At 50.7% G+C, this 22,182-nt stretch overlaps 1 protein-coding gene across 5 annotated transcripts in view; it reads left to right on the forward strand.

Moving 5' to 3' along the window:
- The window catches only part of GATAD2A (GATA zinc finger domain containing 2A), a 98,472-nt gene that overhangs the window by 42,920 nt on the left and 33,370 nt on the right, over positions 1-22,182 (forward strand). For all 5 annotated transcript variants that reach the window (XM_027548400.1, XM_027548398.1, XM_027548397.1 and 2 more), the window contains one exon: positions 18,762-19,030. In XM_027548400.1, the coding sequence (XP_027404201.1) occupies positions 18,762-19,030 (269 nt within the window). The remainder of the gene's footprint in view (positions 1-18,761; positions 19,031-22,182) is intronic.

Genomic DNA, 22,182 nt, shown 5'->3' on the forward strand with positions numbered 1-22,182 from the left:
GGCAGGGGACACATGCAGCGGGATGACTAAGTCCATGCACCTCAACCACTGATGCCTGTGTGCCTGGAGTCCATGCTTTGCCACTGGAGAAGGGCCGCGTGCAACAGCAAAGACCCTGTGCGGCCATAAATAAATACAATTGGAAAAATGGTAGTTTTTGATCACAAGGTACGAGATAATGCCATAAAGGTAAGAATTAGGAAAAAATCTTTAACTGCTTTTAGGAATCATATTTTTGGTTTCAGGTCAACAATGCCAGTAGTCTTTTTATTATATATTGTAGGAGAAAACAAGTTAATCGATGTCTTTAAGAACCAAAATTGGGAATTCCCTGGCTGTCCAGTGGTTAGGACTCCGTGCCTCCATTGCAGGGGGCCCAGGTTTGATCCCTGGTCAGGAAACTAGAATCCCACTAGCCCTGTGGTGTGGTCAAAAAAAAATTTTTTTTTTTTTTTTTTTTTAAGGACAAAAGACATGTAAGTGAAAGATCAAAGCACTTAAGTGAAAATGTTTTAATTCTGAATTTGCATTGGCAATGTCCCAGTTGTGAAAGATCCTGCCAGGGTTGTATCAGAAGGACCCACAGGACCCCCCTGGCCCCCACTCCCGGCCAAGGGTGGGGCAAGGGAATGTGAATGAAAATTAGTTCCCTGGGTTGGAGCATCAAATGTGTTTAAAAAAAAAATCCAGGGTTTGTATTGATGATTAGAGGAAAGGAAGAAACTCATGAGTGCCTTTCAAAAAGTGTTAGGGAATCAACTCATTTTGAAAAATTGGTAGAGTGAAGAAAAGCATTTACTTCTACAGCTGAACTTGCAAGGAACAAAATAGTGGGTGAGGGCTACTTTCCCTCAAAGGTAGATTCGAGCTGCCAGAATTTTCCAGTACGCTCTACTCATACTGTCTGATGCGGTACCTGGAATATTGTGATTGAGAAAGTCAAATTTTAGTTTTATTTGATTTAAGTCTTTTTAAATAGCCACATGTGGCTAACAGACAGTGTAGCTATTGACGCTCTGGCTAATGAGTATGGAACATGAAATTATAAGTTCATACACTTGCAGACACCTAATAAAATGGTGGTCTCAGTGGTCCTCAGTGGTCCTCAGTAGCTGCCAGCCCTCCACCCCCACCCCCAAGGAAGGGTGCATGTGCTTTCAGAGGGATGTATGCTTGATTTGGCCTCAAAATCTAGTTTATAGGAAATTGGGGGTGTGTTCCTGGTGTGTATCTCTGGTGACTCAGATGGTGAAGAATCTGCCTGCAGTGCAAGAGAACTGGGTTCGATCCCTGGGTTGGGAAGATCCCCTGGAGAAGGGAATGGCTCCCCACTCCAGTTTTCTTGCCTGAAGAATTCCATGGACAGAGAAGTTGAGCAGGCTACAGTCCATGGGGCCACAAAAAGTCAGATATGACTGGGTGACTGACAACTTTTCACACTTTCGTTATACCACAAGGAGGCCCCTTGCAAAGCCCAGTCAAGGGAAATGGGACAGATGACCTGATTTCTTCAACATATGATTGAAAAGAATGCAATGGGGGAACCTGTGTATTTTAGACAAGTGTGACTTTGACAAAGATTGAGGAGTAATTGTTTAATTGTTGATGGTGTGATCATGGAATTGTGATTTTGTGTCCTGTAGTGATAAATACTGTTCATTCATAAATACTTGTTGAATGGTATTTGCTTCTTAAAGAGCCTAGCAGACGTGAGGTGGGTGAAAGACTGTGGTTGGTTGTCTGATGACCGTGGGATCTGGGTGGTGGGCGTGTGCAATTTATGCTGCTGCTTTGGGCATGGTTGCAGTTTTCCATAAAATAATTTATTTTCCATAAAATAAATTTGGAAGATGAGTGTAACCCAGGCCTTCCTTCAGGGAGCTTTATGATGCATGTCACCCAGAGCAGGAAAAGTACCACTTACGAAAGTGAGGATGGTGGCCGCTTGTGGTTGGTTTAAGTTCAAGCAGAAGCCCTTCAGCAGAGGTTCTGGCATTGCTGTGGGGGTGTGACAGTGGCCCATCAGCGGTGCAGCTTCCTGGTGAAGCATTCTTACTTCTGTAATAGCAGCACTGACTGTACCTTCGTGGAGCCGTGTTAGTGATAGAGTGGGTGTGTTCCCATTTCACAGGTGAGGAAAGTGAGGGGTGGAGGTGAGCCGGGCGTTCTGGGCTCGGCCTGGTGGAGGGTGGCGCTGGTAGCCCTGGCTGTTCTGTGCGCACCTCCCCCTGCCGCCCCCAGAACCCAGAGCGCATCGATCACTGCGTGTGCTGCTTCACTTCAGTACCCTGATGCCGCGATGTCCCATATGTTGTTTTCTGACACAAATTAATATATTATTCATTAGAAATCAATCTCACCTCTCCATTGGTGGTGTCTGTCCAGAGCAGCCATAGCCAATTAGTCTGGATAAAGTAGGTAGTTAGCTGGTCTTCAACGTGACTTTGTCTTATAAAAAAAGAAGTGCTTTATAAATTTGAGCCATAAGTGTGGTCCAGGGTTTATGACAGCTCCAGTGTGGGAGGGGCCTCTGCCCTATGTCTCAGCCTGCTGTGTTCACGGCCCGCCCCATACATCTGTGTGTGTCCCCAGGGGCTTCCTCGGACTGTGCTGCTACGGATGGCAGGCCTTTTGTTGGAGCCCCCAGTCAGCCCCTGGTCCGTGGTAGAAACTAAGCAGGTGTTAGGGTGAATGAGTGAGTGACGTGTCTGTGAGTCTGAGGCGCTGACACAAGCCCAGTGTGGGGCCAGTGACAGGCCTGACTTAAATTCTGCTCTACACTGGTGGCCTGTGTGACCACTGCCCTTGGAGGTCTTGGCTTCTCACAGAGTTGGTTCCCTTTTGGTAAATTGTCCCATTTGTGTCCCATGTGGTCCCACTCTGGATCACGGGCTTGCTGCGGCCTCCTTGGCTGCTGTGAGAAGCTGATGAGGGACTACACTCCAGTGGACAGTGGCTCTTGGGTTGTTGGCGATCTTGTTACACAAAGGAGTCTTTCCTTGAGGACCATTTCAAGTCCTGTTGGGATCAGAGTAAGCCTGCTTTTCCCTTTTAGTAGTTAAGCAGCTCTAGAGGGGCTGTGGCTCTTGAGGTTAAGATTATTTTGTTTTTGTTTTCCTGCCTTAATAAGATAATGTTCACACAACATGAAATTCACCATTTTAACCCTTTTAAAGTGTACATTGGCATTTAATATAGTCATAATATTGTGCAGCTATCACCTCTAATTCTAGAACATTTTCATCACCCCAGAGAGAAACCTGTATGTATTAGCCTCTACTCCCCCACCTCTGTGCCCCCGTTCCCTAACAACTGTTAGTCTACTTTCTGTCTCTAGATTTTTTTTTTTTTTTTGTCTCTAGATTTGCATGGTTCTGGGCATCTCAGAAAAATGGAATCATATACTGCGTGAGCTTTTGTGTCTGCTAAACATGCTAAATACTTACTGTGTTCTCACGGTTCATCTGCATTGTGACAGGGATCAGAAATTTATTCCTTCTTATGTCTGAATAATATTCCATTGTATGGATATACCACATTTTGTTGATTCACCCACTGGTGAACATTTGGGTTGTTCTTGGTGGTGGTTGTGAATAGTTCTGCTTTTTAACACTTGTATACAATTTTTTTTTTTTTTTTAATGAACACATCTCTTGGATATATCTAGGAGTAGAATTGTTGGGTCATAAGGGTAATTCTGTATTTATCTGTATTTAACTTTTCAAGGAGCTGCCAGACTTTTCCACATCACAGCAACATTTTACATTCCCACCGACAGTTTATGGTGGTTCCAGTTTCTTTATGTCCTCAACAACACTTATTTTCCTTTTTTCTCTAAATAGCCATCCTAATGGGTGAGAGCTGGTTTTGATTTGCGTCTCCCTAATGATTGGTGATGCTGAATATCTTTTCATGTGCTTATCAGCCATTTGTATGTCATCTTTGGAGGAATGTCTTTTCAAATCTTTTGCCTGTTTTTTTGAATTGGGTTTCTTGCTAAATTCTAATAGTTTTTTATATATTCTGGACATGAGACCATTATTAGAGATATGATTTGAAATATTTTTTCCCCACTCTTGACTTTTTTTCACAATCTTCTGCACAAAAGAATTTAAATAAATTTGATGAAGTCTAATTTATTTTTTTCCTTTGTTGATATGGAGCTTTTGGTGTATCTAAGCATTTCTTGCCAAATTGAGGGTCCTGATTTTACCCTTATATACTCTTCTTCTAAGAGTTTTATAGGTTTAGCTTTTAATCTTTAGGTCTTTGGCCAATTTTGAGTTGGTTTTTCATGTATGGTATGAAGTAAGCGTTTTGTTTTATTAATTAATTTTACTTATGTTTTGGCTGCTCTGGGTCGTCGTTGCTGTGCATGGCCTTTCTCAAGTTGCGGCGAGTGGAGGCTGCTCCTTAGCGCAGTGTGCGGGCCTCTCGTTGCGGTGATTTCTCTTGTTGCCAAGCCCGGGCTCTGAACTGTGTGGGCTTAAGTAGTTGTGACTCCCATGGTCTAGAACGAGGACTCAGTGGTTGCAGCTCACTGGCCTAGTGCTCTTGTGTCCTGTGGGATCTTCCTGGACCAGAGATCGAACCTGTACTCCCTGCACTGACAGGCGGATTTTTAACCACAGGGCTACCAGGGAAGTCCCTGTTTTGTTTGGTTTTGATCATTTTATTTTCTATTGACATGAAGAGTTTGGGACTTATTTAACGAGGGAGGGTAGCGCCATAGTTGGGAGCACTGAAAGTACTTTTTCCTGTCTGTTTAACAAGTATGTATTGAACACCTATTCTGTCCTGGGCCCTGGGCTAGTATCACCGAACAGAGAGACAGTCTGTGTTCTTGTGGGGGTTGAGAGGAGGGGGACACAGATGGAGAGATGAGTAATTAGCATGTCTAGTGGTGATGAGGTGGGAAAGGGAGTAGAGACCCCCCGAGTCACGTATGTGGGGGGAGATCATGTCACTTTGCTGTTTCTGCTGAAGGAGAGAATGCTGTACAGAGATTCTGGGAAGGACCTAGCAGGAAGGACAGAGGCCCTGAGGTGGGAGTAAACTTGGCTTTCAGAGGAGCAGCTGGGATGTCTGAGTGGCTGGAGCTGAAAGAATGGGGTCGAGGGGTAGGGGGTACGTGAGAGGGGTGGTAGTAGACAGGTCAGAGGGGCTCTCAGGGCCTTGGCTGAGGTGAGATCTTGCTTTTGCCTTGAGTAGCATGTTGTACAAAATGACCACTCATGTGATATCCTTTAGGTCAGCCTAGCTATTTCTTGGAGGTTGTGATAGGTGTCTGTACCCAGAACAACCCTCTGCCCAAGGGGGAGATTTCTACTTACAGGATGGAGGAGAGAAGGAAGATTACTGTTCCAGCTCTCGCAGCTGTGCAGGAAGTGCTGGAGGAACTGTTCATCAGTAGGAACTGTTTCTTAGGCCCATGGGCTTCATTGAGACCAGAAACTTATTTAGTCCTAGACGTAGGTTTCCCTGCTGGCTCTGATCCTTCTGGGGCTGCCGGCCCTGCTGCCGCAGGATGCGTGTGGGGAGGAGCTGACAAGGGAGCCCGGGCAGGGCCTCCAGGCCCATGTCACCACATTGCTGGGTGCGCGTTTGGTTCTCCCTCTTTCCACTCCCATCTCCTCCTGAGGATGCAGAAGGCTTTTCTGGCCCGTCCTGGGAATTTCTGTGTAAAACCTCCTGCCATTTCCAGCTCGGTGGAGCTGGTGGTCAGGGCTGCTTTCTCAGCCAGGTCCTGAGGGAGGCAGCCCTGGAAGGGTTAAGGCCTCCCATTTGGTGATGTGACACCCGCTGGGCACATTGCAGATGGCAGGGAATTGGCAGGCGTAACCCTTTGTGGGCTGAGGAGGCTCAGTGACACATCTCTCAGTGACGTCCTGCGCCAGAGGGCCCCTGGCCACCGGTTCCCTGTGCGTATTTAATATCGTTCACATCCCCCTCACAGGTAGCGTCTTTATTTCCGTGTCGCCTTCTCTTCTGGTAACGTTTGTTTCTCTCTCTGGGGTTGCACTTGGGCTTCGGGTGCAGGCCCCAGCTATCAGAGGCTCAGAAACCCCTGTGGGGCCACTTCCAGGTGGGCGGTGTTGGGTAGTTACTGAGCACTTCTGAGAACAGAAACACAAAATCCAAGCCCCCTTCTCCAGAGTGAGCCCGGGGTGCTATCAAGTTTTAAAAACATTTGCTGCTGTCTCTCCCCCTCTTAAAGCATGGTCAGTTTAGGTGTGGTTTGTCCTGCCTGCTGTATGCTTGAACGTGGACATGTGGACAGGCTTTCCTCTCCTGTCACTGGGAAGGGATACTCAGGCCAGGGCATGAGACTGAGGTGCAGACTGACTTCAGTGGTATCTGCGTGGCCTGGCTGGTCCGTGGTGGTCCCTGTTTTCAGAAGTTTCAAGAGATGGTCTGTGTCTGGGAAAGATAAAAACATACTCCCCACCTACCCCAGCTTACCCGACGGGACCTGTGCTTTCTCTGGCTGCCCCTCCCCGTGACTCCAGGGAGGGAGGAAGATGTTGCGGTCTGGAGACTCGGCTGTCCCAGGCCTGGCCCTGTGTGTCTCCAGGGTGAGTCTGAGTGGCTGGGCAGGCCACCAGAGGGCTGGCTGTTACTGTGGCATTGCCCCATTGAAGTCAGTGACCATCGATTTTTCTGGAGATGACTGGTCCCCAAACCTGCTCTGTTCCCTCAAGCAGTACTGGGGTGAGGTGCTGCCACCATCTTTCTCCAGGTCTGCGTGGCGTTGGCCTTTAGGAATCTGAAGACCTTTGAGGTTTTATTTGTAAAATGTTGGTGGTTGCTACCTGAGTATATTAAAATTTCTGCTTTCCGGATTAATTTTATTAAATATATCCCAAAAAAGCATTATTTCAGAAGCTGCATTTACATGTCCTCTACCTTAAAAAGGCTTCCCTGGTAGCTCAGCTGGTGAAGAATCTGCCTGCAATGCAGGAGACTCCAGTTCGATTCCTGGGTCAGGATGATCTCCTGAAGGAAGGGATAGGCTACCCACTCGTGTTCTTGGGCTTCCCTGGTGGCTTAGACAGTAAAGAATCCACTTGCAATGAGAGAGACCTGGGTTCCATCCCTGGGTTGGGAAGATCCCCTGGAGGAGGGCATCACAACCCAAAACTAATCAGATTGTAAATGTGTGTTTATTTGTAACTGTAAGAGCCCAGGGTGTTTTATATATGGCTTTTTTCTCTTTCCAGTGTTAACAGTCTGCATATCTACATATCTGAGTGGTTATTGCACCAAGGGCTGAAGGTGACCTGATAGGACGGCTGCCTTGGTCTGACTGTGCCTTGCATGATGCCTGAGTGGTGATGGCCGTATATTTGATGTGTCATTATCATTTCAGATGGACGTGGTGTCTGGGCACGCTTGGCATGAAAGAAGTGCCCTGTTAGGAGGAGACTAAGATGCTCCTGAACTTAACCTTCACCTTTCACTCCCTAATCTGAGTTGAATCCCGCATTCTTAAATGTTGTCTCTTCCCTGAAGGGTTAGGTAGAGCACACCTCTGGGGACTAGGGTCAGAGAGTCCCCTGTGGAGAGCGTCGGTACTCAGATTGATTAGTTTGATGGAGTGACTGGAGGCACTTGATTGAAATTGCGTGCGCACTCAGGCCTTTGGGAGCACACTCTGTGCTCTCAGCACTTCCTCCCCTGTCCTTCAGGATCTAATGAAAGGTTCCAGCCCTCCTCACGCTCACAGGCTGGTGGCTGGCCAGGACCTCCGCCCCATCCCCAGTCCCAGACACCGCAGCCTGGGAGGCCCAGTCACCACTGCTAGCATGTAAGTGGCCTTACTGTCATGGGGGGATGTTTTCTCCTTCTAAGCAACCTCATGCCTTTAAAAAGTTGTTAAAAGTTTTGATCCCCTTTTATTTGGTTTCATGTACCTACTTGGGAGATGGGTTTTCACGTGCCTATATATTTCTGCCACTTTACCTTTTCTGCTACCATTGCTTTCTCCTCTTCCATCTCTACAACTCCAGATTCTGCTCATGGGGCCTACCTCTAATGAAACATTTCTAGATACTCCCCCTCCTGCTCCGGACCAGCAGAGCGGATTTCTTTTCCATTGTTGGCTTGTAACAAAATGATGATAGACACATGTATCTCACAGTCCTTACTGGGTCTTTGCTCTCATGAAGGCCAGTGATCCCCAAAGTGCTGCTCCTGCCTTCCACAGAGGTGGGACCCCCAGGTCACTGGCCCCTTGAGGTCACTGACTGGCACAGAATCAGTGTTTGACATCCATGTCCTGGATCAGACAGGCTGTGAACTAGGAGAAGGGTATCCCTGGTTGCTAGTAACTGACCAGGCTCCTCAGTACTGCCGAAGTTCCCTTCCAGGTTCAGGCATCACTCAGATATTAACAGCAGTAAACAGCAGTTGGTTCTTTGCCTTCTTTGGAAGTTTAAATTACTGTGTGCACAAAGTAGTAAAAATGAGCGTGGTTGCAGGTGCTAGTGATTTTTAAAACGCTCTCTTGTTCTACCCAGGTGTGAAAGTATTTGTCTCAGAGGAAGTGTGGGTTGAAGTGGTGGAGGTGTGCAGGGGTCTACACAGGGCCCTGCAGGGATTTTGCACGGCTTGTGGGCTCCTTCACTTGCTTCAGAAGTTGGTGGTTCTGGACCCTGTGTCTCATCTCATTTTCAGAATGGTTTTCCTTCCCGACAGTTGGTTCTGGAGCCCAGTGGACAGTGATCACGCATAAGAACTGCTGTTCTTTTGCTCATAAATGAATTACACAGAAAAGAAAGACCTTTTCTAAGATGATTGGATAAGATTTGGAAGTGGGAGGAAGGGATGAAAACTGTACAGACATGAGTGTGTGTAGGGGCACGTGTCTGAGTGTGGGTACACACGTGTGTATTTGTGTGATGCAAGGTTGCTTGGTGTTCAGCTAGCCTGGTGTATTGGATTTTGGGGAACAGGGAGGTATCTGCTGACACCCCGGTTTCCTGAGCCCCTCCTCTGCCAGTAAGTAGGGTGTCCATCAAGTAGGGTCAGATGCTCCCACGTCTGGAGCACCACGTGTTCATCTCTTTTACGCCCTTCTCTCTGCATACCCAGAGACTAGGCACCGCTGGCCACCGTTAGAGGCCAGCGATGACATCGCCTACCTTGTGCGAAACCTTTAAAAGAGCAAGTGAGCTCCTTTAATATGACAGAAGTGTTTGTTGGTCAAGACTTTAATTTTTGTAAAGTGGTTGTTTATCTGGCAAACAACGCTGGCTTCTCTTAACATTAAGCAGGAGGCTCAGAAAACCTGCATTGAGTCCCCAGGTCCAGGGAGCTCCAGCGGGATGGACACAATGCTGTCAGGTTGGAAGTGAGGTGGTGTGCCTGCCTGCCAGTCAGACCTAGCGTTCACATAAAGGTCAGGAGACTTGAAGGACCAAGGTGCTGACTGGGTGAAGGCTGAGCCCAGTGGCTGTTCCCGAAGCTGTTGTGGTGTCTCCAGGCTGGGGCTGAGCTGTGGAAGTACGGTTGCAGGCAGAATGCATCGAGGTTTATTCAGGATGCAAGGAGCAGGGCTGTGATGGCATTGCCTAACCTGCCCTGGAGTAGGACAGTGGGGGGCAGTGTGGTGTGAACCTGTGTCCTCCCGGACCCCACCCTGTCCCCCGCTGCCGCCAAACCAGTTGAAGTGCGCTTCTTAGGGTTTCTCTGACACAGACTGCACCCTCCCGTGCCAGCCCTCCAGGGCAAAGTTAAGTCGGTTACCTGGAGAGAAACCTGATCCCGAGGCTCTTCCCAGGGACCCCTCCCCTCTCCACCCCAGGTCTTTAGCAACTCGGCTCCAGTGGACTTGATTTGCACTTTCTTTCCTGGCGGCTCAGATGGTAAAGCGTCTGCTTGCAATGCCGGAGACCTGGGTTCAGTCCCTGGGTGGGAAAGATCCGTTGGAGAAGAAAATGGCAACCCACTCCAGTACTCTTGCCTGGAAAATCCCATGGACGGGGGAGCCTGGTGGGCTGCAGTCTATGGGGTCGCACAGAGTTGGACACGACTGAGCGACTTCACTTTTTTTCTTTTCCTGGCTTAATCCTGCCCTGCCAGCCCCCACCCCAACCCCCGGTCCTCAGGCACGTGTGCTTAGGAACCATTTGTTTCTGTAACTGGGTTAAAGTTTCATCTGCTTCAGTAATTGAGTTTATAGCATGTAATTTCCTTCTATAAGGGGCCTATTTATCTCGAGAGTGTGTAGGGCTTTTAGAATGATGTAAATTTGACCCATGTAGTTGGGACAGACTGACCCTGCAGTAACCAGGATGCACTTGACACTTCTTGAAACTAAATTTCTTCTGATTTGTCAAAAGGGTTAACCTTGAGTCCTGGGCTTGGATTGAATTAACACATTCACATCCTTTTTTTGAAACCAGTTCTCTCTGTAGTCAGTTCTGCTGTAATGCTTGTTTGGAAAAGCAGATGTGTTCTAACACTGCTGGTACAAGGGCACGCGGTTTTGTTACATGAGATTTTGTCCAGGAGAAATGCTAGGTCTGGGGGCTTGGGAGCCTATGGCCCACAGGCTGGTGGCCTCTTTGGGTAAATAAAGTTTGATTGGAACACAGCCATGCCCATTTGAGAACAAACTGTCACAGTTGCAGGGCTTGAGTGACCATGGCTGAATGGCCTGCAGAGCTGAAAATACTTACTGTGTCTCTTTAAGCAAGTTTGCTGACTCCTGTATGAGATGAATCCAGAAAACTGCTCGCAGCTAAAAGAGCACCTTCTGGGACCCAAAGCAGAGTGCACGGACCTGAGATGTGCACCACACCACGCCCATCCCCTTCTGGGTTAGACAGCCTCCTTCCTCCTGAGTTACTGTTGTAGTAACTCAGAAGCTGCACCCCATCCACAGTCACAGCAAACACCAGCTCTCCCCCAGGTGAGACATAGGCTTCAGGCAGCATTTGTGTGTTTCTTAGCTATTTAACACATTACCGTTTAAATATCAGTTTCCAGACTCTCTTTTTACTGTTACTGATGAAGTTTTGTGGTACTGCTCCATCATTTGTACAAGCCCTGTGTTTTGACTGCATGATTTTGCACCGTGTGGCAGTTTTTAGGAATGTATATCCTGTACTCCAGCAGAATTTCTGTGCCCTGAAAGCAAACAGCAAAAGGCGTGGTTTCACTGATAACACTCAATAAAGTTGTGAACATTTAATATCTCATTTGGACCTCAGGGGCCAGAGCGAGCGGTCCGACCCCACTTCCTGCCTGTGAGGAGCTTCCTGTGTCCTTTGGACACGCCTGACTCTGGGTGGTTGATGGGCGTGTTTCAGTGGGCACTGCGCAGAGGAGCCTGGGCTTCCGTTCCCAGCGCCGTCCCTCCCACTTGCTGTGTGACTTTCACCTGCCTCAGTTTCCTTTCCTGTAAATCAGGGGCTGATGATAGCACTCACCTTGCACCTGAGATGACCCATGCGCGGCACATAAATGCCCAGTGTAAGCCATCTTGTCTGTAAACGAAGACCCCACATTTCTGTAAACAGAGGAGCATTAACCTTGGGTTGGGATCTGAAAGTGCCAGTGTTGAAAGGGAGCCCATGCTCCCCAACCCCCACCCCGGCCCCTTGGCTGGCGCCCCTCTGGAGCTGGGGACACACCAGGCAGGCGGCAGTGGCAGCTGACGCCAGGGGGCTCAGACCTTGCCGTTGCGGGGCTCTTCCTGGCCAGACCTCCCCGCGGGTGCCTCTGTAGCCACTGGCAGGGCAAGTCTTAGTTCTCTGAAGTGGGGCCGCCACGGAGGCATGAGGACGGCTGTCCCACTGGTGTCATTTCAGGCCCACCTTGTGCTTGTCTCTCCAAGGTGAGGGGAAAAGAAGATTTAAGCATGATTAACAAAAGGCCTTTAGATTGTACGGTGGAATGTTCCATGGTGGGCAGCTGATAAGGATGCCAAGTAGAAGACTGTTGAACCTGGTTGCAGGCCCACTGTACTCGGATTTCCCCCCGTGTGGGATGACTGGCTGGCCTTCTACCCACAGAGACTCTTGGTGAGTGGCACCTGCCCTCACGTGTGTGGGTGTGGTCGGTGCCCACCCGCGTTCCTGGACTGCAGCAGGGAGAGCCTGTTGTCCCTTGAAGGCCCATGGAACTTTTAGCCAGGTGGCCGGGCCAGGGGCCCTTCTGATGATATAGAAGAGAAAACATGCACATTTCTGGAGTGTCTTTAAGTTTTCAGACCACTAAGGGTTCAGATGGCAGCCCACTCCAGTACTCTTGCCTGGAAAATCCCGTGGACGGAGGAGCCTGGTCGGCTGCAGTCCATGGGGTTGCTAAGAGTTGGACATGACTGAGCGACTTCACTTTCACTTTTCACTTTCATGCATTGGAGAAGGAAATGGCAACCCACTCCAGTGTTCTTGCCTGGAGAATCCCAGGGACGGGGGAGCCTGGTGGCCTGCCGTCTCTGGGGTCGCAGAGTCGGACACGACTGAAGCGACTTAGCAGCAGCAGCAGCAAGGGTTCAGATGCTTTTGAACTGTCATGTTGGAGAAGACTCTTGAGAGTCCCTTGGACAGCAACGAAATCAAATCAGTCAATCCTGAAGGAAATCACTCCTGAATATTCATTGGGAGGACCGATGCTGAAGCTGAAACTCCAGTATTTTAGCCACCTGATGCGAAGAACTGACTCATTGCAAAAGACCCTGATGCTGGGAAAGATTGAAGGCGGGAGGAGAAAGGGATGACAGAGGATGAGATGGTTTGGATGGCATCACTGACTCCATGGACATGAGTTTGAGTGAACTCTGTGAGTTGGTGATGGACAGGGAGGCCTGGTGTGCTGCAGTCCATGGGGTCTCAAAGAGTTGGACACGACTAAGCGACTGAACTGAACTGAAGGGTTCAGAACTCAGCTTCAGTCAGTCAGTATGACTTGGGTTTCTTTTTGAGGATGTCTTTTGCACAGGACTAACTGTGGCCCCTCTCCCTCTGTCTGAGATTCCCAGCTCAGCTGCTTTGGCCTATGCTGTTCCTCTACCTGAACCATCTCCCTGGATTCCTGTTCCTGCCTTGGCCTCAATCTGTGAGGCTCCATCTCGGTACGCTTGCCTTCCAGAAAGTCAGAATGCAGGGGTTTTTAATTAAAGCCCTTGACTGACTTGCTACATTTTGCCATGTAAGCCATCTCCAAGAGTCACCCCCTTCATGAGGCTGATTAACAGAAATGTAGATCTAACTCAGCAGCCCGTCCTGAACCCATACTGCTCGCTCACACTGAAGATGAAGACAAATGGGGGATATCAGCCGTGGGGGAGGTGGCGCCCCTGAGCATTGTGGGATTTGCTGCTGTGGGCTGTCTCAGTGAGGGGTCCTTTCAGGGAGAGCCTGCTCTGATGCTGTGGCCTGATGTCCCCTGGGGACAGCTAGTGACCCAGGTGGAAGGTGGGCTGTGGGGATGAAATAACGGGCTCAGGTTTACTGCTTAGAACTCAGAAGTTGCAAGTGGGCCAGAAGGTGGACTTGAAAGCTGCCAGTAACAAGTGGGAAGGTGGCAGCGGCATCTACTCTCCGTCCGCTGAAGGTCGCGGTTCCTCTTGGGCTCTTTGTTTGCCTGTTGGAGGAGCTGGGCTCCTCCCTCCACGAGGACCGACTCCCCCCACCGCACCTCGTGCCTCTCGTTCTTTCAGTTCTCACCCTCTGCAGTGGGCATGTTTGTTTAACTCTTCTTTTTATCTTTGTTTTCTTTGACTACAAAGAAGCTGATTGTCACTGTTAAGAGGAATAATTCAGTACAGAAATGCTTAATATAGACAGTGAAAGTTTCAGAGGGTGAGTGTTGTGGATTTTAGTCCAATTTCTTTCAGTTTCGATTTTAGTGCGCTTTTAGTATCTTTTTCTGCAGGTTGTAACTAAGCCTTGTAAAACTGTGAATGGTATCATACCATTCTGCAACTTGATTTTCTCACTCAAGGTTTTACTGATGTCACTGTTTCTCTTCACCCAGCACATGTGTGAGTTGTGGAGGGGAAACTGAGGCTCAGGAAGTAACAAGCTCCCTTGCCAGTTGCTCCCTAAGGTTCATCCTTGTTCTCTGCTGTATCTGGTGGGGGCTGGCCGTTGGGATCAATTTTTTATTTCCCAAGTTAAATTGCATCCCTTATATTTGGCCTTAATGAGGTTTGACATGATTTAAAACTCAAGAGCTGGTGTTTTTGGTGTGAGTTCCTTCCAGAACACAGCTGCTGCATCTCTGCCACTGTCTCTGAGAGACAGGCATCAGGAAGTAGCTCAGGCCGAGAGCAGAGTAAGGTCTCTGTGCTGGATGGGGAGACGTGTGCCTGTCAGCCAGGGGTTGTGGAGGGTGTGGAGCTTGGCCGCTGCCCAGTGCGGCTGGCATCTGGACCCTGTTGTCACTCAGCTCCGTGGCAGTCGCTGCACAAGCTCAGCCCCTTCTCTCCGCATGTCCCTGAGGACAGCGGCTGCGCCGTGTGCAGGCCCCACCTGTCCTCACGCTCCTAGCCTTTGTGCGCGCCGGCCCATCTCACTCCCACGTTCTTCCTCCAGATCTGCTCCATCTCTGTCCCACAAAGTCAAGTCCATCTTTTCTCAGCTGCTCAGACAAAAATTAAGAACAGCAACAAAACAGCCCTCTCTCGCCTCCTGTCCAGCCGTTGGTTTGTTATGTTGTCCAAATCCTCTGAAGTTCACCCATCATTTGGTCATATCTCCCTGCTGCTCTGCCCCAGTGTGTCCCCAGATCAACCACATGATCGTTTAGAACAGATTGGACCCCTCTCCCCCTGACTTACCCTGTCCTCCGTGCTCCACCTGAGGTCAGTCTGCACTCAGCATCCTCTTCCTGCCACCACCTTGATTTCACGCCCTTCTTTGGGCTCTGGAAAAAGCACCCCACGTCATCTGCTTTTCAGAGCATCAGCTCTTGTCACTTCTCCCAAACACATACTCCTAAGTCTCACTTTGCTCATGCCTGAAACAAGAGTATTACTAGTAATGTTCTTGCTGTTATGTTAGTAACAGTATACATAGCGTTTCCTAGTACAGAGAGTATTAATGATAACCTCAGGGTTAAGACTCTGACTTACACCTCTCTAAACCTCCCCTCTCCCAAATGAACCAGCCTGTGTGGGGTGCTGGTCCCCAGAGTCCTGTTTAAAAATATTGGTTCCTGCCATTGCACAATCACCCTTTTGGAGTTATTTATTTATTTATTTTTTGGAGTTATTTTAGAATATATTTTCCACCTGAGGTCCTCAGACCAGTTGGAAGGTGACATTTAACTAAAAGCATCTTTTGGTAGAAGCAGTTGACATATGCACCCCTCCCAGAGCCCTGTGTTAGCATTCTGCCTAGGACTTGGTGTAGCCCCCATGCTGGGATTTGTCTGTGCTGGGTGCTTGGGAAGCCTCTAGTGTAGCTGGAGCTTGTCCCTCTTGGGCCCAAGGACTACTTGGGCTGCGTCCTGCTGACCAGCCAGGTTTTGCCTGGAGAGAGTGAGAAGGGGGACGGAAGCCCCCTGGGTCCCGGCCCTGCTCCCCAGGTGGCAGCCTGTGCCCCGGGCAGCCTTGCGCCCTGGTGGTGCCTCTTTTCGGCTGGCTGGCTGCTCTTGGGCTCTGCCGTGCAGGCAGCAGCCGGCTCGGATCCTGCCTCAGTTAGAGGGGCTGCTCTCTGCGGGCCAGCGGGTCTCCTCCAGCCTGTGGTGGAACTTAGGCGCTGTCACCTGTCACTGCTACTCTGCTATCCATCCCTTCGTCCTCTTCCCCTCACTCTCCAGGAGTTTTGAAGCAGATCCTAATTTGCCGGCTGGGGCGATATATCCTCTTCAGAAAGCACCCTAGTGCTCTTCTTCGCTGCGTCTTGCAGAAATTGTCCGTCCTGCTTCATTCCTAGGTCACACTTCGTTCCTCAAGGCTGGTTTCTTCCTCACAACCTCCCCCCACCCCCCCACCGTGCCTGCAGGGCGGTGGCCGCCAGCCCTGATGTGCTGGATTGGGTCACAGGTCCTTCCTGCTGAGAGGAGGGTGGGGCCCCTCCTTACTCGCACCTGCCCTCCCCAGGAGCAGTTGCCTGGCGGGATGGAGATTGGCTGACGGCAGGCCCCATGTGGGCACTAAGGCAACCGCCTTCGTAGTGATGGAGGAGGCTCCACCCAAGGAGGGGGAGGTCAGAGCCTGAGACTTCATCCCCCTCCACCCCACTGCTGTCCCCGCCCCCTCCAGCTGTGCACGTCCTTCGTGTCATGGGGGAAGGGTGCAGCAGCCGGGGCCCCCAACCCCAGCAGCCTGCCAGAGGCCCAGGGAGTGTCTGGGGTTGGCAGAGTTCCAGCCCCTCGGCTTCCAAGTGAGCTGCCCTGACGCTGCACACTGAGCACAGGCAGACGGGTCTCCCAGGTCCTCGGCTGGGGACCCTGACCAGACTGAGTCTGGAGAGAGCAGCCCCTTGGGACCACTTGTCCCACACCCGTGACGGTGAAATGAGGTCACTGGGGCACTGCCTCGCTGGTCTGATGGCCTCATGCAGAGCGACCTCCTTGTCCTCACTCCCCAGCTCTCCCCAGCCCCAACCTTGTTCTTCATATTGACAGTTGGGAGGAAGGGCTTCAGGCTGAAACTGGGGTTCAGATGAGCTTTATGGATTGGAGCCTGGGGCTTACCACTCTGGAGGCTGTCCTGGTGGGGGGGCCCTCTGGGCTGGCCAGACCGAGAGCCTCTTCCCTAAGGGACAGAATTTTCTCTGACAGCACTGGGGGACCTCCTTGCCTGAGATCCTGGACGCACCACATCTTTACGCCCAGTAGGCTCCTCTCTGGTCCTGGAAGCACAGGTACCCACTACTCAAAGTGACCACTGAAATCTCTGCTCTCATCCAATTCCCCAAATGTTGGAGCAGCTCCTGTTGTTTAGGCAGTGCCCCAAAGGAAAGTGACCGGTCCCTCCCACGATGAAGGAGAGGAAGGGAGGGTGACTTCCATTCAGGGCATTGACTTGTCTGTAGCTCACAGGGAAACAGGACAGACTCAGCAGTCTGACAGTTTGTGCGATCTAGGGGGCTGAGGTGGGGTGGCAGGTGCAGGCTGGGGTGCCAGGAGGGTTTGGGGGCAGATCGAGGCCAAGCTGATAGCCTGTGCCCTTGAGCTTCAGAGTTCTCAAGCTCTGCCTGGAATGGGGAGCACCCTGGGGGGTCACATGGTCGTCGGGAAACCTTCTTGATTCCACCCTTTTGGACTGCCTGTGGGAGCAGATGTCTGAGTGCCCAGGCTCGGCCACGCTGGCCTAACACGTGTCAGACGGGCGCTCTGCCTCCTGCGCCAGGAGCATGGAGCAGCTGTCACTTCCCTTCCTTTCCGTTTGAGTCCAAGGCAGTGCCTTGCGCTGTTGCTCCTTTGTGAAGTCGGCTCCTTTAAAGAGGTGGCAGATGAGTTGCCTCAGGAGTGTGTCCCACATACAGCGATGTGGCTCCTTCCCTGCCCTGTACCACCCCCCAGATTCCAGAAGTTGGGCTCTGAACTGATCCTGCCTGGCCCTACCCAGGACAGGCCTCCCAGGGGTTTTGCTGGGGAGAAACCCAGGTTCTGGGTGCCCTGCCTGCGTGGACACAGCCAGGAGGTCTTCAGTGTGGGCACATAGCGGGGGTGGTTGGGGTTCCCCAAGGGGCTACGTGTTGGTAGGTGTGGGCATTGACTGTCCTGTGAACTGGTACTCCGGGAGTGGAGGGGCCTGGCAGCTAGATTCTTTTTTGTCCTGTGATGAACTCTCGCGTGGCTTCTTAGATCCTGACCATTGGAACTCTGGTTTCCAGTGTCCTGCCCTGTTGGGACATCAAGGCTGGTCTCTGAGCAGCCCCTTTAAGAGCAAGTACCTGTCCCAGACTGGGTTGTGGGATGCCAGCAGTCTCCCTGCAAACATCACTGCGGTCTTCCTTCACTGTCTCTGTGAGGGTTAACAACACTTCAGCTTGTTGTCTGGAACCGGTTCAGACTGGTTTTCTGGAAAGTGCTTTGTCTCTCAGACTGAATCCTGGGAAGGGTCATGTGGAGCCCAGTGATGTCATGGGATCAAAACCTGACTCAGCGTTTTTGTTTTTTTTTTTCCCCTTCTTCTTTTCTTTCTTGTTTCAATCAAGATATGTGTGTGCTGCAGGTACAGGGTGCTGGCGGGGTGCTGGGCCAGGCCTCACCCCATTCAGAGTTCACTTTGTTGGCAGTCAAAGGGTTAAATGTGATCGGGTTGCGGGGGGTGGGGGGTGAGGTGAGCAGGCAGTGAGGGCTGCCCCTGGCTGAAGGGGGAGAAGGGTCAGCCCTCACCAGGGCGGGGCAGGGCTGGGCTTGGGCTGTGGCCCTGCTCCTGGGCCAGCATGTGCCCCTTCTTGGGTTCCAGATCGCTCATGTCCAGTGCGCTTGATCCCGCCGGAGGCGGTCAGACCTAGAACAGTTTCCTCTATTTGCTCTTGAGTCTGGAATGCAGAGATTACCCCTTCTTTCTGACAAGCAGCCACCTTCCCTTGTTCCTGTCCCGGTCCCTGTAGGCTTCTGGTCCCGGACAGGGCAGTACATAGCTTGGCTTCCCAGATGCTCTGTTGCTTCTGCTCAAGGCCGTGAAGAAATGTTCTGGGCACGCTTTGTGGGCCCTTCATTTGTTGTGCCCACTTCTGCCATTGTCACGTGGTAAGGCAAACACTCCAAGCTGACATTGGGAAAAGTTTGAGAAGGTAGCTACTTGGTCGTGCCAAGTTTAAATGTCGTGTTTTCCCCTTCCCCTAAAGTTCAGAATGACTGAAGAAGCATGCCGAACACGGAGTCAGAAGCGAGCGCTTGAGCGGGACCCAGTGGAGGACGATGTGGAGAGCAAGAAGATAAAAATGGAGAGAGGAGTGTTGGCCTCGGATTTAAACGCTGACGGAGACACGCGAGTGACGCCTGAGTCGGGAGCAGGCCCTGCCCAAGGGCTGCTGAGGGGGACAGAGGCGACGGCCATGGGCAGAGGCGAAGGGCAGGTGGGCGACGGGCCTGTGGACATGCGAACCACGCACAGGTGAGCAAGAGGGGCCGGGCACCGGGGACGGCCGGGGTGAGCAGGTGGAGGCGAAGCTGCCCGTCGGGCCTGCGGGAGGCAGCTTTTGGTGGGTGGTCGTGGAGACGGCTGTGGGCTACAGCTCTGACACCTGCCCACTGTCCTGGCCAAGGGACCTTCGTCCTGGGGCCCAGGCATCTGTAGTGTGGGGTGGGTGTCACAGGATGGAGCGGTAGCCTCCGTCAGCTCCCCTGCTGGGCAGCAGGTCTTAACTGAACGTGTACCTGTGTCCAGTTCTGTGCTTCTGGTTTATAGGGAAACTTGAGCTTTTCATTTGGTCCTGCCTCCCTGCTTTTCACGTCTAGGGCACCGGGGGCCAGAGATGCTGCCACCCCCTGCCTGGGTCACTGGGCTGTGGGCAGTCTGGAGCCACCACTCCTCCTAGGCGGGGGATGTGGGAAGGGAAGCCCCTCTCTTCCCAAGTTCGGTACCGTGTGCTTCACTGGTTTCCCCTTAATCAGTACTGACGGCTTCAAGAGTAACTTCCCCAATCCTCAACTTTAAAGAAATAAGACTCAGCTCACCTACCGCCCCATTTCTTCTCTCCCTATGAAAAGAATTGCAGCGCCCCACCCCTCCCCCTCCCTTCCCGGGTCCTCCCTTGAGCTCAGGTGAGCTCTGCTCTCTGCGGTGTTCACCCCTCTGTCCCGTGAGCCCCCCGCTGGTGGGCATGTGCGTGCACTGGTGGGCGTGTGCATGCGGCTACAGCCTCTGGGCAGCCCCTCAGCCGCCTGAGTGCATCTCCTGTCCTCCCCAGCACGTCCTCTGCTCTCTCCCTCCCGGCTCTGTTCGCCTGGGGTGAGGGAGGGGGCAGTAGGTGGGAGGTGCAGCTCTGGAGAGCCTGGGTGCTCTTCTCTTTCTTGTGCTGACTGATCCCACAGAGGGACCCCAGCCTGCAGGCTTTGTGTTAAACTCACTGGGGGTCCAGACGGTTGGTGTTCTAAGGACTTCAGAGATGGTCTGACTCGATATTTCTCAGCTTTAAAAATTTTACCTCCTCGAGATAAATGGAGAACTTAACTCCCTCCTGCTGGGGAAGCCCGTTAGTTGGGATGGTATGCTTTGTGTTCTTGCTACCCAGAAAGGCCTTTTCTGTCTGACTCTGCCTTCTGCCCTCCCTGTTTTGAAACCAGAGGCCTCTCTTAAAGTTCTGGAAATTAAATTGTGAGTTTGGGTCTGCTTTCCTTTCAACAGTGTCACATGTGGGTGAAGAGGGGGAATAGCCCGCATTTATGGAGGTTTGCTGGGTCCCTCTTATGTTCTAGGCGGCAGTGGTTTAGTCATTAAGTTGTGACTGGACTATTGGAACCTCATGGACCTAACCCACCAGGCTCCTCTGTCCAAGGCATTTCCCAGGCAAGAGTAGTGAAGTGATTGCCATTGCCTTCTCCAGGGGATCTTTCTGACTCAGGGATCAAACCTGCATCTCTCGCATTGCAGACAGTCTCCTGCATTGTAGGCGGATTCTTTACCACTGAGCTGCTAGGGAAGCTCTGTTTCTAGTTGTCTGGTCTGCATTTTTTCCCTGTAATCACCATGCTCCCCTGTAGGGCAGGCCAGGGAATTGTGAGGGCATTGTGAGGTTACGTGAAGGAGCATAGAAGAATGTGGAGAGCAAGCGGCAGACTAGCCCAGGCACACAGAGCAGGGGTCCTCCTTCGGGACGAGACACATCCTGGTGTCTCCAGACGTGAGGCAGTGTGAGGTGTGGAGAGTCTGGTGTTGGCAGAGTGGGGGTCAGCTCACACTCCCTGGCTGACCTTGGGTGGATGACCTTAGTCTGTGGTTCTTCATTTGTAGAATGGGTGATAATGTCTGCTTTGCATCTCTAGGTAACAGATGTGTACGCAGAAATTGACCATGGTGCATGGCATGAGAAGTGTTGGTGACAAGTACTCCAGTTTTAAACTTAAAATAAGATGTTGCATAGAGAGCTTAGTGTCTCCTTGAGTGCCCACACAGAATGTTCTGTCTGGTTTGTTGGAGAGTTTTGACAGACTAATAGGATCAAGTCTAGCCCAGAACCATTCTAGAACTAATCATTTTTGGGGTGGGTGGCCATGGTTTCTGTGTTAGAAGCTGGTAGTCTTTGGATCCTCCTTGAGAGCATCTGGCTCATCCCTTGGGAACCTCCATACAGAGAATTTCATTTGATGGAGGTGTAGCATACGTGATAAAAAGTAGACATGTGCCACTTGGTATGTCACAAACCGATCTCTTTCTTGTAGCTCGAATCAAGAAATGTAATGTTATTTACCCCCTCATACCCTCTTGTTGTCATTACCCTCTGAGTAACCACTCTCTTGACTTCGAACAGCAGAGGTTAGTTTTTCCACTTTAAATAATTGGAGTTATGTAGTCTCTAGCCTTTGCTTACTTTCATTCAGCATAGTGTTTGTGAAGTTTACTTATGTTGCTGCCTTTAATGTTTTACTTATTTTTGAGTCTTAGTTGCGCATGTGGCTCTTTCATTGTGGTGTGGGGGCTTAGTTCCCCTGCGGCCGGTGGGATCTTAGTTCCCCGCAGGGGCTGAACCCACATCCTCTGCACTGGAAGGCAGATTCTTAACCAGGGGACCACCGCGGAAGTCCCCGGGTTACTTGTGTTACTGAATGTTGGGATAATCTTTTTTTCAGTGCCATGTAGTATTTTTCTAGAATTTCTGTTTGGCTCTTTTCATTTTATTAATGAATTCTTATTGTAGTATAATTGTTTTACAGTGTTCAGTTAGCTTCTACTGCTTAGTGAGATGAGCCAGCCATACATTCACATACATCCCTTCCCTTTCGGGCTTCCGTCCTATTTAGGACACCACAGTGCATTAAGTAGAGTTCCCTGTGCTGTGTCGTGTGTTCCGATCAGTTGTCTATTTTATATAGCATATCAGTAGTGTATATGTCTTAATCCCAGTCTCCCAGTTCATCCAGTACACCCCTTTCCCCTTGGTCTGGCTCTTTTTAAAACCTGCTTCTTTCTTTCATGCTGTTCTATTCTTATGATCCAGTTTAGGCATATTGAAGACTAGAGGGAGTTTCTGGTGGCTTCTAGCAGAGAGAATTTCCTTTTTCTTTAAGGAAGTGGCTGGTGAATTTAAATCAAGATACAGCTTAAAA

The sequence above is a fragment of the Bos indicus x Bos taurus genome, chromosome 7 (assembly GCF_003369695.1).
Source record: "Bos indicus x Bos taurus breed Angus x Brahman F1 hybrid chromosome 7, Bos_hybrid_MaternalHap_v2.0, whole genome shotgun sequence".
In the NCBI taxonomy this organism is placed as follows: Eukaryota; Metazoa; Chordata; class Mammalia; order Artiodactyla; family Bovidae; genus Bos; species Bos indicus x Bos taurus.